This window comes from Trachurus japonicus, chromosome 18 (assembly GCF_045865225.1).
Source record: "Trachurus japonicus isolate A0001 chromosome 18, Traja_1.0".
Lineage (NCBI taxonomy): Eukaryota > Metazoa > Chordata > Actinopteri > Carangiformes > Carangidae > Trachurus > Trachurus japonicus.
The window spans coordinates 828,553-844,570 of record NC_140924.1 but is presented as its reverse complement, the minus strand read 5'-3'; the positions used below and the strand labels follow the sequence as shown (position 1 = coordinate 844,570).

At 43.1% G+C, this 16,018-nt stretch overlaps 1 protein-coding gene across 1 annotated transcript; it reads left to right on the top strand.

Annotated features, from left to right (window-relative positions):
• The first annotated feature begins 528 nt into the window (after window positions 1-528).
• LOC146968236 (uncharacterized) lies at window positions 529-1,824 on the top strand. Its single transcript, XM_085759688.1, has one exon. It carries the CDS (start codon window positions 702-704, stop codon window positions 1,785-1,787), a length of 1,086 nt encoding a protein of 361 aa, XP_085615814.1. The 5' UTR covers window positions 529-701; the 3' UTR covers window positions 1,788-1,824.
• Window positions 1,825-16,018: the final 14,194 nt, after the last annotated feature.

The window sequence follows — 16,018 nt, the reverse complement described above, 5'->3', positions numbered from 1 at the left end:
TTGAATGACTGTGAGGAAACTGATGTTATAACAGGAAACATCTGGAAACACCTGGAAAGATGCTGCTGCTGCTGCACCTCTGTCTGCTGCTGGTAAGACACACCTGTCCAGCTGTTACACACACACACACACACACACACACACACACACACACACACACACACACACACACACACACACACACAGACACACACTTCCTGTCCAACAGACAAACTGAACATGAGCCACAGAAGCAGCTGAGTCTATTTTAAACTCTGTGGCTCCACAAACACTGATTTACAGCCAGCACCGAATTAGAAACACACACACACACACACACACACAGACACACACACTTCCTCTCTCTTTCTCTTGTTTACAGTTGCCCGTGGCGGCCGCGGTCTCACCGCAGGCCCCGCCCACTCAACCGCAGGCCCCGCCCACTCCACCAGAAGCCCCGCCCGGCGTGGTCGTCGGGGTCGAGCACAGGAAAACAAACATGAGCCTGAGCTTCTCCATCTTCATCATCACTGAGGAGGAGGAGGAGGAGGAGGGAGGGAGGTGAAGATGGCGACTTCATCTTTACTTTTGTTTTTCTTCTTCGTTCTTTTCTTCATGTTTTATCTTTTTGTCACAGCTCTGACCACGACGGCGACAGCGATGACATCAGCAGTGAGGAGATAACCGGCCAATCAGTGATTGAGGAAGAGCACACAGATCACATGACCGTCACCACCGACGACCAGCCAGGGGTCGGCTTTTCTGTTGAGGAGACGGATGAGTTTAACAACACCGCCTCATCCACCGGGACTGTTTCTGATGACTCTGATGAGTTTAACAACAAGGCCTCATCCACCAGGACTGTTTCTGATGACTCTGATGAGTTTAACAACACCGCCTCATCCACCAGGACTGTTTCTGATGACTCAGATGAGTCCCGGTCTCAGGTGGACCTCAGTCTGAGCTCTGAGGAGAGTCTGGAGGTTCTGGGTCCGGTCTCTCAGGAGTCCAGCTCCAGCAGTGAGGAGGTTCTGGTGGGTTCCAGGTCCGGATCAGGATCAGGATCAGGATCAGACCCCCCAGGTCCAGAGTCTGGCTCCAGACCCCAGATCAGCCAGGAGGAGGAGGAGGAGGAGCCTGAAGAAGCTCCGCCCCCTCAGGCCTCCGAAGCACATGCTAACTCTGATGCTAACACAGAAGCTAACTCCGCTGTAACCTACAGCGCCAACAGAGCTAGCATAGATGCTACACATGTGTCCGGTAACGTTGAAGTCGACGCCGCAACAAACGGTAGCTCTGATGCTAACACCGACACCGCTAACGAACTGAGTGTTGAAGACGTTAGCACAGAGGTTAGCATAGAGGCTGACACAGAGGTTAGCGTAGTGGCTAACACAGAGGTTAGCGTAGCGGCTAGCACAGAGGTTAGCATAGCGGCTGACACAGACGTCAGCGTAGCGGCTAGCACAGAGGTTAGCGTAGCGGCTAACACAGAATCTGTGGTTAGCATTAAACCAACAGGAACAAGTGACAACAGAGTTAGCATCGATGCTAATCCAGATGTTAGCATGGCCCCTCCCCCTCCTCGCAGGAGGCGACCTTACCGCTTCGGTTTCCTCGGCCCCATCAGTCATTTCTTCGGCGACAACCCCGTTGCCAAGGAGACAGCCGTACGGCATCGTCGACCGGAGACAAGATCGCCACAGCGACCACCGAGCCGCTTCTTCAACAGGATGCAGACATGGGTTACCGTAGTGACGGCGGCGGCGGCTCAGAGCAGCAGCGAGGAAACAAACTACCGTAGTTAAGAAGAAGAAGAAGAAGAAGAAGCTAACAGCAGGGCTGGTTTATTATGGGATGTTGCTGTGATTGTGAATAATAATAAAGTTTCTGTTGCTGTAAATCCTCCTGTTGTGAAACATGTTTACTGTCGACGTGTCGGCGTGTTGGTGTGGTGGTGTGGTGGCGTGTTGGCGTGTCGACGGGTCGACGGGTCGTCCATCACATCACAACACAACACAACACAACACGCCTTCTGTGGTCACACACACACACACACACACACACACACACACACACACACACACACACACACACACATACATACAGACACACACACATACACAGTGTAAGTCATGTTGTCTCGCTGACAGGGGGCGTGGCCTCATGATGTCACGATGACGAGTCACTTCCTGTTGAACAGGCGATAAAAGACACGGATCAGAACGAGAACAGATCAGAAACTGCAGGATCAACAGAACCAGGACCAAGACCAAGACCAGAACTAAGACCAGGACCAGGACCAAGACCAGAACTAAGACCAAGACCAGGACCAAGACCAGGACCAGAACTAAGACCAGGACCAGAACCAGGACCAGGACCAAGACCAGGACCAAGACCAGGACCAGAACTAAGACCAGAACCAGGACCAGGAGCTGAGTGTTCGTCCAGGATGTGGGTGTTTGTGGTGACGGTGGTTCTGCTGCACCAGAACCAGGCTGCTCCCGTAAGGATTTAAAGGTTTTTAAAGGATAATTACCGTTTTTTTTTTTTTACAACCTGGACCTTATTTCTATCATAAAATCCGATCATTTCCTCCCCCAGATAACTTTGGTGTCATTCCAAGTGGTTGTGATGAAATGAGCTCCAGCCGAGAGGCGCGTATATCCGTATAATGGAGTCTACAGGGTCTAAATAACACATTATCTGCAGAGAAACTCCTTCATTTCACCAATATTTAGTTCTGATAGGCTAGTGCTATTCCCCTCTGAGTCCGGGGTTAGCTGTTATCAACATCCGGGGTCTGTAGGTTGACCTGCTGACCTCTGACCTGGATGATGTCATCTCTGAGCGCCGCGCGGCTCATTCTGATAATAATCATTCTGCTTCGGCATTCGGGTCCATTTTTATCTCAACTAGCCGGAGCTTTAGTGAGTCCAGGTTGAGGAGAGGAAGCCTGTGGAAGCTGAACTTCATCCAGAGTTCTTCAGCCAAAGAAACGGACCGTAGCATTAGCAGTAGCAACTAGCTACTAGCTCAGAGATGACATCATCCAGGTCAGAGGTCAGTAGGTCAACCTACAGACCCCAGATGTTTAGTTTAGTTTTATTATGGATCCCCATTAGTCCTCACCTTGGTAAGGACTATTCTTCCTGGGGTCCAGACACTCATATGTGACAATCAAAACATAATACAATAACTTACAGAATTAGATAAATTACAAACAACAAAATAATAAGAATAAAAAATATTTTACAAATACAAACCAACTTTGACTTTTCAAAACCTTAAAAAAATGTAAGTTCTTTACTAATAATGGCCTCTTTTATTTTATTTTTGAATCTATTCTTTTTGAGCCTATTCCACCATATAGCTGGAGGAAGCTGTTGATAACAGCTAACCCCGGACTCAGAGGGGAATAGCACTAGCCTATCAGAACTAAATATTGGTGAAATGAAGGAGTTTCTCTGCAGATAATGTGTTATTTAGAGGCTGCATTCTGCTGCCCTGTAGACTCCATTATACGTTTTTAAAATCAAGAGCATTGAAATTTAGAGATCTAGTGGACTGCAAAACTGCACAATTTTGGTATAAAGCAAAGCACAATCTCTGGGGGAAAGAGAGTTAGGGTACAACCTAAGAGGGAGAGGGAAGTTAAAGCAACCTTTTGCTCGTACCACGTTGAAAAGTCTGTGCATATCTGTCTGTGGAGTGAAACTTTGGAACAGCTTACCAGAAGATATTAAAGATAATAAAAATGTTGCCCATTTAAAAACAATGTTTAAAAATAATATTTTTGAAAAGTACAAAATTGAAAATGTTGAGAGCAACAAAGGGAAATAATTAACTTAATTTTGCAACAAGTTTTCTTGTTTGTGTGATTTGGACTGTTTTTTAGCGTATAGGATTGATATGGGATTTGTAATATAACCTAGGAAATTTCGACCTGTTTTGTTTTGGAGTTGTGAAGGTTTGTGGATATAGGAGGTCGGTGGGGGACGTACTGTGTAGGTGTATGTATGTGTGTATGTATGAATGTGTGTATATGTGTATGTATATGCGCCTTTCCGATCAGACTGCTTATGGTTTTTATAATGAAATAAGAAACGAGGGTGCAGCAGCTATAAGCTTTGCTTCAGCCGCAACCCTTTTCGACCAGCTGTATAGTATTTGTTACTACCTTGAATTTGTTTTGTTGAAATTTTGATCCTGTGATCGAAATAAACACTCATTCATTCATTCATATACGCGGCTCTCGGCTGGAGCTCATTTCATCACAACCACTGGTAATGACACCAAAGTTATCTGGGGGAGGAGATGATCGGAGTTTATGATAGAAATAAGGTCCAAGTTGTAAAAAAAAACCGGTAATTATCCTTTAAATGATCCGTATCGATCAGCTGATCAGTGATCTGAGCTGTGATTGGTCGGTGACTCTCAGGTGTGTTGTAACCGACAGACAGCAGCAGGTCGAACCGGAGAACAGCAACACGTGATCCTCGCGCCGCAGCTGGACCTGACCAGCGTGAGTCTCACACACACACACACACACACACACACACACACACACACACACACACACACTCACACATACACACACACACACACACACACACACACACACACACACACAGAGACACACACACACACACACACACACACACACACACACACACAGGTAACTAACAGCAGTGTGTTTCTCTGCAGCCGTCTCCCTCCACTCACATGACTCAGACTCAGAATATGTCGTCTTCTTCTTCCTCCTCCTCTTCATCATCATCATCATCATCATCATCAGTTTCCTCCGAGTCCAGTCAGAGTTCAGAGGTCAGAGGTCACACACACACACACATACACGCACAGACACACACACACGCATACACACACAGACACACACACACACAGCTGAACCTCAGCTCCACCCAGTGGACGCTACAGCTTACAAGCTTTTTAGTGTGAATGCTGAAATTGTTCTTCAAATCTTTCAATATTATTCTGAATTCTTCATCAGATTGCACAGCTTCTTCTGGACATTACTGCCATTATTCAAATTTTTTAAAACTCTTTATACTTTTTAAAATAGTCCACTTTTTCTGCAATTTTTCTCTCATAGGAAATGCATTGGAACCGGCTTCAAACTCCTAAACTCTTACTCCTACTTTGAACCTCAACTGCTTCCACATACTTTCAGCTACAGGCTTCATTAAACTTCTGAACTGTAGACAAACATCTAATGTATTCACCCTGTATACAACTTTTTCATATCTTCTACCGTTATTGAGATATTGTCATTCCTGTACTTCCTCTCTTTGTCAATTTCTAATTGCTTCAGGAATGGCTTTCAGCATTCACATGCATTTTCCTTATGGAAATGCTCTTCTGGATTCTTCCGCCGTTTTTTGCAGTCTAACTAGTCCTACATACTTTGTGCTACTTAAACAATTAAAACATCAAATTGCACAGCTTCTTCTGCACATTATTGCTATTATTCAAAATTTTTGATACTCTTTATACATTTTCAAATAGTCCACTTTTTCTGCAATTTTTCTCTCATAGGAAATGCATTGGAACCGGCTTCAAACTCCTAAACTACTGCTCCTACTTTGAACCTCATCTGCTTCCACATACTTTCACCTACAGGCTTCATTCAACTTCTGAACTGTAGACAGACATCTAATGTATTCACCCTGTATACAACTTTTTCATATCTTCTACCGTTATTGAGATAAAGCCTTTCAAAGCACATGAGCATTTCTGACCAATTTCACACTTTTCAATGAGTGTGTATGGCGTTTGGTCAGAGTGAGTGACATCATCATCAGAGTGCAGGAGAGCCAAAAAGGCGACTGGAACTTTTCTCTTTAAATTATCTCTGAAGCTACAAATGACACTCTACACTCGTGATTTTGGCCACAGTTTGTAGCCACACTCGTCCTCTGGCTCAAAATGTGGTCAAATGTGGTCAAAAAGCACAGAGACTTAGGCTGGATTGCACCAACAAGGTTTAACTTTAAAACCAGATTAAATCATGGTTTAAATTTAAATTCTGTTGCACTAAACTTTAAACCTAGTTCAAAATTAAGACAGATTAGATTTAAACCTCCCTTTAAACCTCAGTTTAATTTTTACTCTAAACTAAGTTTAATTTTAATCCTGTTGCACCAGAACTTTAAACTCCAGTTTAAACTGTGATCTAGGGTTAATTTTAAACTGACAGTGGAGGAGGTTTAATTTTTTCAATGGCTGCATTTTTGAGCTGGAGTGAGCAAAATTATGAAGTTCCTTGAGGAAAATTGAGAGACAGGCAGCTCTGTCTCTCAATTTTCTCTCTTTTGCTTTGTTTTGTTGCGCACAGAGACGTTTCTGGGCGGAGAGAGACGGTGTTTTCTCTGACAGAGCTCAGGTGAAGCTACTGCAGCAGAGTAGGAGGCTCAGGGCTGCTAGCTGCACTAGCTGTCTCTGATGCTAACGAGTGCTAGCACGTCTCTCCCTCTCTCTCTCAGCAGCAGTCAGGAGGACAAAAGAAAGAAATACAGTCTGGAGCGCTGGAGCTGCAGACCGATTCCTGACCATCACTGACAACTAAAGCCTCGACTGGTAACAAGTATGAGGACCGTTGTGGGGAGCTAGCTTGATGCTAAATCCGGCTAGTGGTAGTGGTTAGCATCCACCGCTAACACCGTCTTCCCAGCTCGGCTCTCCTGTTTAAAAAACAAAACAAAACCAGAGGCTCCGTGTTGGTGATGGCGGGTATCGGCCCAGACTGTATTTCGTTTCCTCTGCGGTCTTGACTGCTGCTGTCAGGGGCAGGAGGCTAGTCTACACAGTTGAGCCCGCCCAGCTTGAATGTTTTGTTTACAAACTGCAACGAACAAAACTCCATTTCGCATATTTAATTAGTTTCCTTTATACACACTTGTCCCTACTGATTTAAATCAGTTTAAATTCAGTTAAACTGCGTTTTACTAAACTGAGATTAATTTTAAATGGTGCAACAGAGCTCTGCTTAATTTTAAACATGGATTAACTCATTTTAAACTGAGTTTTACTAATCTCTGATTAGAGCTAATCTTAGATTAAATTAAACCTTGTTGGTGCAATCCAGCCTTAGAGAATTATTTTTACCCTAGTTCATTTTTCTTTCAGACCAGAGCAGATGGAGCTCCAGTTTGTAACTCACTGAAAATGGCATTATACTTTGTTTAAATTCACCAAAAAATAGTCCCACCTCACACTACTTCTACTTCTTGCTTATTTTGTACTATTTTGGTAAGCTTTCAGCTCTCATTGAATCATCTCATATTGTTGACAATGTAAAACCTTAAAGAAGTCAGTATTTCTATAGTCCAGTGGTAAGATGGCTGCTTACCAAACCCTTGGTTGCTGGTTCAAATCCTCGATAGGGCATCTTTCCTACAATCTCTCTTTCTCGGTTTAGCCCCACACTTGATTCAACTTGTAAAATGTTTCATGTGTGCCAGTCATGAGATCCAGGGTTCAATAAGCCATGTTTGTTGCATGTCATTCCTGTACTTCCTCTCTTTGTCAATTTCTAATTGCTTCAGGAATGGCTTTCAGCATTCACATGCATTTTCCTTATGGAAATGCTCTTCTGGATTCTTCTGCCGTTTTTGCAGTCTGACTAGTCCTACATACTTTGTGCTACTTAAACAATTAACACATCAAATTGTGCAGCTTCTTCTGCACATTATTGCTATTATTCAAAAAAATTGTATACTCTTTATACTTTTTCAAATATTCCACTTTTTCTGCAATTTTTCTCTCATAGGAAATGCATTGGAACCGGCTTCAAACTAAACTATTGCTCCTACTTTGAACCTCAACTGCTTCCACATACTTTCACCTACAGGCTTTATTAAACTTCTAAACTGTTCACTTTGTATTCAAAGAGTCACACCTCATACAGAAGTCCTCTACTTCCACCTCTGACTTATTTCGTACCACTGTGCTTGGCTTTCAGCTATCATTCAATCATCTTTGATTCATGACAGTGTAAAACTCTCATCATATTGAGTGTCACTGTGGTGGAGGGGTGAAGGTGTACACTTAGTAACTCCAAAGTCCAGGTACAAACCTTGCCTGAACAACCTGAATAGCACATCATTCTTCCAGTCTCTCTCTTTACCTCTTTGTCCTTCTCTTTTGGTTTGTGTTATTAACATGCTTCTTGTTTACACCGCTGCTCTCAGATTGAAATGCACTGAAACTCTGAACTCCAAGGCAGCAGCTGAGACAAAGCACAGCTCATGACTGATTTGCATTCAGACATTGTGCATCCATCATTTCTTGTCCAGTGCTGCCCTCCAGTGGATTTCACAGTAACAGCCAGGACATATCTCCTACCACAGTTTGCTGCACATCATCACATTGCAATGAATGACAACCGTCTTTAAAACGTCAGCCTCTTTCAAATGTTACTACTTTAACTTACTTTAAGCTACACACTCCATTCAACTTGTAAAATGTCCACAAGACTTTCAGCTAGCATTCCAACAGCTTTGATTTTTTTACAGTGTAGAACTCATCAATCTTCTACCCCTCAACACAGCATATAATCGTCTTTGTAGATTTGCTCTTGGTTGTTCTTTCTACACTCATCACTGTATCATGTATAATGCACTTAACTGGCCCACCCTCAGCATAAGAAGACATAATCACTGGTTACAGTTTATTTTTAAATGTATACACTGCAATTATCCTGCTTATTTACAACAATTTTTGATTCCATATTCCACAACATACCATTTACGGCACTCATCTCAGTACTTCTTCCTTACCCCCACAGTGAACAAAACAATTGGTAAAAGAGCATTTATGTACAAAGCGCCTTCAGACTGGAATAATCTTCCTTTAAATTTACGCTCATTGACCTCTTTTCATAGGTTTAAATATTCTGTGTCTTCTTATTTTGAGTTAAATTGCACATGCTTCAGATGATTTATATCTTTTTTTCTTTTCTTTTTTTTTCCCCACTGTAATTTTTAATTTGAACATTATGATATTATTTTACATTTCTCTTAGTTTATTTAGGCTACTGCCATGGCCATTTGCGGCCATCGAGAGGTTGTGTCCATTTTTGTACTCATTTCTTTTATGTCTGTGTTGATGTCTGTTGTCTTTGTTGTTGTATGTTTGTAGATTGTTGATTGTGTCTTGTCTCTTTTTGGTTTGTAATGTATATTAGGACCCCCTCGAAAACGAGAGGATTCCTCTCAAGGGGTTTATCCTATTAAATAACATTTCTGAATGAATCTGCTAATTCAGCATGAATTCAGAACTGGCTTTCAGCATTCACACGCATTTTCCTTTTGGAAATGCTTTTCCTTTTTCTTTTTCTTATTTTCTTTTTCCAGGAACTTCAACAAGTGGGAGAACAACAGAACCTGGAGAACACGGTAACACACACACACACACACACACACACACTGGTTTGTAGTGACCTTCTGACCTCATACCCTGTGTGTGTGATGTCATACCCTGTGTGTGTGATGTCATACCCTGTGTGTGTGATGTCATACCCTGTGTGTGTGATGTCATACCCCGCAGGCTGTGGAGCAGGTGGACTCGTCGGAGGAGGTGAGCTGTCAATCAAAGCAGATCAATGTGATGGACCCGGTCTAGTACACACAGTCCTGAGAGTGTGTGTGTGTGTGTGTGTGTGTGTGTGTGTGTGTGTGTGTGTGTGTGTGCCAGAGCTTGGAGGCGGTCCTCCGGTCTCCCGGCAACAACAGCAGCAGCACCAGTCTGTGGCTCAGTGAACTGGTTTCACTGGGCCGGCGGGCCGGCGAGCGAGGCACCGGGGACGACGGAGAGCTGAGACGACGCCACAGGGTGACATCATCATGACATCATCACAGTTCACATTACATCACACATGACGTCACACAGATCAGCATAGATGAGAGCAGCAAGTGAGGCCACGCCCCCACTCCGGTGAAAACAAACTGCTGGTTTTGACTGGTGGTAAATACAACTCCCGCTGTAGTCCATCTTGATTTGTCCTGGAAACCTCCTGCGATAGCTACCGTCTGTCAGGCAGACAGCTATATCATGTCGTTTTACCCCAAAAAATAAAGATTTAGGCAAGGTATGTCCATAAATCCTTCCGTGAAATGACCCCACTCAGCGGCGAGCGGTGCGGTATATAATGCTGAGTTAAACATGTCATTCAACTTCCGCCGTAGTGCAGCGGTTAGAGCAGTTGCTTTGAGTGCGTGCGATTAGCCCACACATTATGTACAATTTTAGAACGGACCTTCGGAAAATTTCGGAATAACGTTAGCGGACCTTCGTAATGGCGGTCACCCCCCTGAAGGGTTTACCACACAAGCACGGAAACATTTGTTGCTCCTAGCAAAGTTTAAAATTATTGCTGTGTCTCAATTTGAATACTTCCAGACTTAAAGCAGAAGTAAGTGATCCGGTGGTTTTGGCTAATGCTGCGTTCCAGGCAGGCTTTTGAAACCGTAAGTTACAGCTTCAAGTCACGACTTACGACTTTGTAGCGTTCCAGGCAACCCACTGGTGTTTCTCCGACCTGTTTTACCGGTGAAAGTCACTATAACGGCCACTCGTAACTTCTGACCCGTGAACTCGTACCAGATCCAACTGGTACCACTTCACAGGTCGGAAAAATACCAGTTACGAGTTGCCTTGAACGCACCATAACGTCCTGTCAGCAGATGGAGTTAGCAGCCCCCGCCCTCGTCATGGATCTATTGGTCCTCGTCCCTACGTCACCACATTCAGGCGCATCCCTTGGCTGCACACACAGAGAGGACTGCCCCTTTATGCCGTTCTCTCTCCTCATTGGATAAAGGTTGTAGGATACAAGGAAAGTTTTCTCCTGGGCTCAGAGCAGAGCAGAGTGACTGACAGACCCGTGTTTCAGACCAAACACTCTATAGAAGTGATTGCTGTCGGAAGATACAACTATTTAAGACTTAGATTAACACAAATATATCACTTACTTCTGCTTTAAGGCTGGATTGATCATGTTCGCTATTCCTCGTACGTTGGTGAAAGTGCCTTCAAAGCATTCGCACCCTCGTCCTGGTATAAATTACAGAGTCATCTTAAATTGGATTACCTCCCAAGTATGGAAGATTTTAAAGCTATAGGATCAAGGACTATTTGACTACTGAATGCACATCCTCTTATCGAACGCAGTCAGTGGTTCTGGATACTGCTAAAAGTTCTGAGAGTGTATATAGTCACGGGGTCTGGAGAGAGTAACATCACGCCTGATCATGGGGCTCCTCACGTAAAATTCATGTTAGTTAATTATGGAAGACAGAGTGTTGCCCAGTTAGATCTGTGGGTCAATGAGTGCAGTTTCCTGAGGCAGTTTAAAGGGATAGTTCACCCAAAATTCAAATTTCACTCATTATCTACTCCCCCTCATGTGGACTAAGGGCTGGGAGAAGTTTCAGAGTCCTCCGTGGCTTCTCTGAGTTACAGCGGGGCTCCGTGCAGCACTGCATGTCCATATGACGGTTGAGAACGGAGCTCACTTTTCTTCGTCCAAAAAGACACACCAAAAAACATCCAAATACCTCCATGCTGCTCGTCTGTAATGCCCCTCTTGTATTGCAGCCCGAAATGCAAAATTGTCCAAGAAAAAATTAAATAAGTCTATATTTCAAGATTGTGTTGTGCGGAAGCTTCTCGAAGCTCCTCTTCCCGGTTCGTCAAATTTGGACAAACAGGGAAGAGGACGGACCCTGGTTCGTCCAAATTTGACGAATGCAGAGGAAGTACTAATCCCACAACTATGGTTTATGGCTTAAATTAAAGAAAACCTTTGTCCCTTTACACCTATATCTATAAAATATTGAATTGAGTCATTCCATAAAAAATTGGGCTTCTGAAAATAGTTTTTTTGGAAAAAAAAAAAACGAGTTTGAAATTTTTGGTGAAAAGGTGATATATCAAAATCCTAATTATAAAACAGGTTGAATTTTACATATATGGTTCACACACTCCCTGTCCACATGTGTACCAAATTTTAGGTTGATATATAAAACTACTGAGGCACAATAGAGTTTTTCCAAATAGTGTCCCTTGGCGATGTACAGTGTGCAAAACCTGTCCAAAATTGTCCAATTTGGTTAAAATGCACACTGCAAGATTTTAGTGAGATTTTTGTTCTTTGCTTTTGTTTATATGACAGTATACGATTTTTTGGTGGTGAAAGAAGAGGTGTACAGATGGTACATATATGTTTAAATCACCTTCATTGTTGACGTGACGTCGCTTGTGGGCTGCCGTAGTCTGATATTGTTTGAGACATTTTCAGTGACTGTGAAAAAACCGTAGCACCTAGAAACTTCATTTTTTTTCCCTACATGTTGCTGAAAGTGTCCTTAAAAGGTCTGTGGTGGAGTTTTAATTACACCAGGCCTACTTTTCGTTATATTAAAGCAGAAGTAAGTGATATATTTGTGTTAATCTAAGTCTTAAATAGTTGTATCTTCCGACAGCAATCACTTCTATAGAGTGTTTGGTCTGAAACACGGGTCTGTCAGTCACTCTGCTCTGCTCTGAGCCCAGGAGAAAACTTTCCTCGTATCCTACAACCTTTATCCAATGAGGAGAGAGAACGGCATAAAGGGGCAGTCCTCTCTGTGTGTGCAGCCAAGGGATGCGCCTGAATGTGGTGACGTAGGGACGAGGACCAATAGATCCATGACGAGGGCGGGGGCTGCTAACTCCATCGGCTGACAGGAAGTTATGGTGCGTTCAAGGCAACTCGTAACTGGTGTTTTTCCGACCTGTGAAGTCGTACCAGTTCGATCTGGTACGAGTTCACGGGTCAGAAGTTACGAGTGGCCGTTATAGTGACTTTCACAGGTAAAACAGGTCGGAGAAACACGAGTGGGTTGCCTGGAACGCTACAAAGTCGTAAGTCCTGACTTGAAGCTGTAATTTAGGGTTTCAAAAGCCTGCCTGGAACGCAGCATTAGCCAAAACCACCGGATCGCTTACTTCTGCTTTAAGCTCTGTAAAGCGTCCAAAAAAGAAAACATTGCCATCGTTAGTTCCGATGAGTTCACAACGACAGTATTGGAGTTGAGACACAGCTACGTCTCCCCCCCCCCCCCAGGTTCTGGCGTTGACCTTTCACCCCCTCCGGAGTCGAGCCGGTCACCATGACTACCTGTCGACGGCACGCGGGGGCGGAGCCGAGTCCGGCGCCGAGTTTCCCCGACGACGGCTGGACGACAGCGAGGAGGACGGACTGACCTACGACCACCCGGACCACGACCACGCCCAGCGCCGCGGTTACCACGGAGACGAGGCGTCGCTGGAGCTGGGCCTTTAACGGAGGCCACGCCCCCCCCCCCCCCCCACGAGCTGTCGATACCAACCAACCAATCAGTGATCTACACTGCTCAAAGAAATAAAGGGAACACTTAAACACTTAAACAACACATTGTAACTCCAAGTATATCACAGCTAGAGCTCTGGAAAAGAGAGTAAGGACACCTCCATTGACTCCCATGGTAAGGGTTTAAGGGTTTAAGGGTTTAAGGGTTTAAGGGTTTTGCTCCCCTAGTGGCAGGATATGGGTGTTGCAACAGCGCCCAGAAAACCCATTCACTCCAATGTAGGGTGAAGTCAGGTAAAATGGGCCACTTTTTGGTAAACGATTAATAAGACCATCAAAAACGCTATGCATGAAATCCATTGATATTTTTAAAAATCGACATAGGTCTCTTAAATGTTTCTGTGTGAAAAAAAAATTAAAAAGTATAATTATTTTGGAATTATGAGAGTTAAAGTATCGGGATGTTCCCTCTCAAGGTACGATGAAGGTTCAGGTAAAATGGGCCAGACGTTCAGTTAAATTGGGCCAAGAGAGAACAACACAGTAATTTTAGCAGAAATCATTTAAATTTTAATAATTAATTGACACTACTACTAAACTACAACACTAAACTTAACATTAACAGTGAATACATAAGAGGTTGAAGACATTTTTTAATCTTAAAATGCATTTTAAAATGACATGATCATGTTGTTGCTATGCTCTTTGTTAGCTGACTATGTTATAGGCTCTTTTACTGTGTGTGTGTGTGTGTGTGTGTGTGACATTATAGATGCCATTTTTTCCCCCACAGTGCTAATGGCACCATGAGTGGCACTGACCAACCTTGGATATATATCTAACTTTGAACATGTTTTGCACCCTCAATTTCTGTGTAACTTCAGTGTAAGACTGTGTTTTGTATGTGGCCCATTTTAGCTCGTCGACTCAGCTAAAATGGGCCGGTACCTAAAATGGCATTTTTCACAAAAATCAATGTTTATTTTTAAATTTTAATTTTTTTATTTGAAAGAGCCTGTCAATACATTGTTCATAAGCATTTTTCTTTGTTGGTAAGATCACTTATATTTGCCTCATCACCCTTATTAATTATGAATGAAATTCACTATGCCATCACGCTAACTTTCTGCTCAATCGCCCAGATGTGTTGCATGTAAAGCTTTGTCCCGCCCAAATTCACAACATCAGACCGATCAAAACAATTGTTACATGTCAAGAAGTGTCGTAGCAACAATGCAAGATCAGTTATTGTGATTGGCTGTTAGATTTTAAAGAGCTATGATGCTCCAACCTTATCTGGCCCATTTTACCTGACTTCACCCTATGTGTGTTGCCCACTTGCTGGTAAATTGATGAAAACGGCCGTTCTTTGTTTTTAGTCAGAGTCAGAGTCCTTATTGCGTGTGTCTAAATTCTCATTATTCTGGATAATGAAATTGTCTTCGGACCCACGGCTTAAAAACACAACATACAATACAGTAATAAATAGAATATAAAAAAATAAAAAATAAAAATTTTTTTTAATACAATTTAATTAAAAAAGGAAAGAGAGATGCGACAGAGATGTTTGCACAAGTATGTGGGGGTGGCTGGGGACAGGGGGAATAAAGTGCATTAGTGCAAGTCTGAGTGTGTCTGGGAGGGAAAGTACGTGTGAGTGTGTGTGCGTGTGCGTGTGTGCCACTACAAGGGGGCGATTGCCTTCACCGCTCTAGGAAAAAAACTGTTCTTAAGCCTTGTAGTGGTTGCCTTGATGTACCTGTACCGCTTGCCAGACGGCAGCGGTACAAACAGTTCGTTAGGTGTCTTGGTCATATCAAATTATATTTATAATTTGTTTATTACAAAATGTAGATTGAAACATTCATGTAGAAAACTGTTTTTTTTACTCTCCTATGTGTTAATGTTTATGTGTAAAGGATCCTCAATGATGCTATTAACGTGGGTGATCTATAAATGTCCTTAAATTATTGAAAACACCACACTGCTCATTCACCAACAATGCAGAGATGTCAGTTCTTTTGCAAAACCCATATTCCTCCACCAGGAGGCGCTGCCATTGGACCAATGCTGTCCTTACTCTCTTTTACACTGCTCTAATCACACCCCCATGTGAAATCAACCAACCTGGGATGATAATTGTGATTTACATTGATCATTTTTATGTTATTTTGTTCTTGTAATGGTAAATCTTAATATTCCTTTGTTTTAATCACTTGAGACGTTCCTACACCCTACTTTCCCAGACTTCCTTCTGCAATTGTAAATTCAAGTTCCTTTACACTGAACCATCTGTGATGCCCAACTTCCCACTTCCTAATTCACACTCAAACCCCTTTGTATTTTAAATTGTATCTCTTAACTCCATTATACCTGGGGAGACCGGTGGTGATACCTTCAAAGGTGAAGGTGTGAAAACACGACCAGGGAAGGGGCCGGCCAAAGGACACAAACACACCCCAGAAGTGGAGCTTCCCTCAGCTAGAAATGTTTAGCTTTTCCCTTTGTCTTTGTCTTTTCTTTACCATCACCCACTCGGATATGAACTGACCTTTCTTTGCAAGGAAATAAATGCATGTCGGCCGGCGAAGTCTCTATTTCATTATTCACCAACAACAAACGGCTAAAAATTTCCACGACATTCTCAACGCACTTGCTATATATTGACTAACGACTTTAAACTGCAAT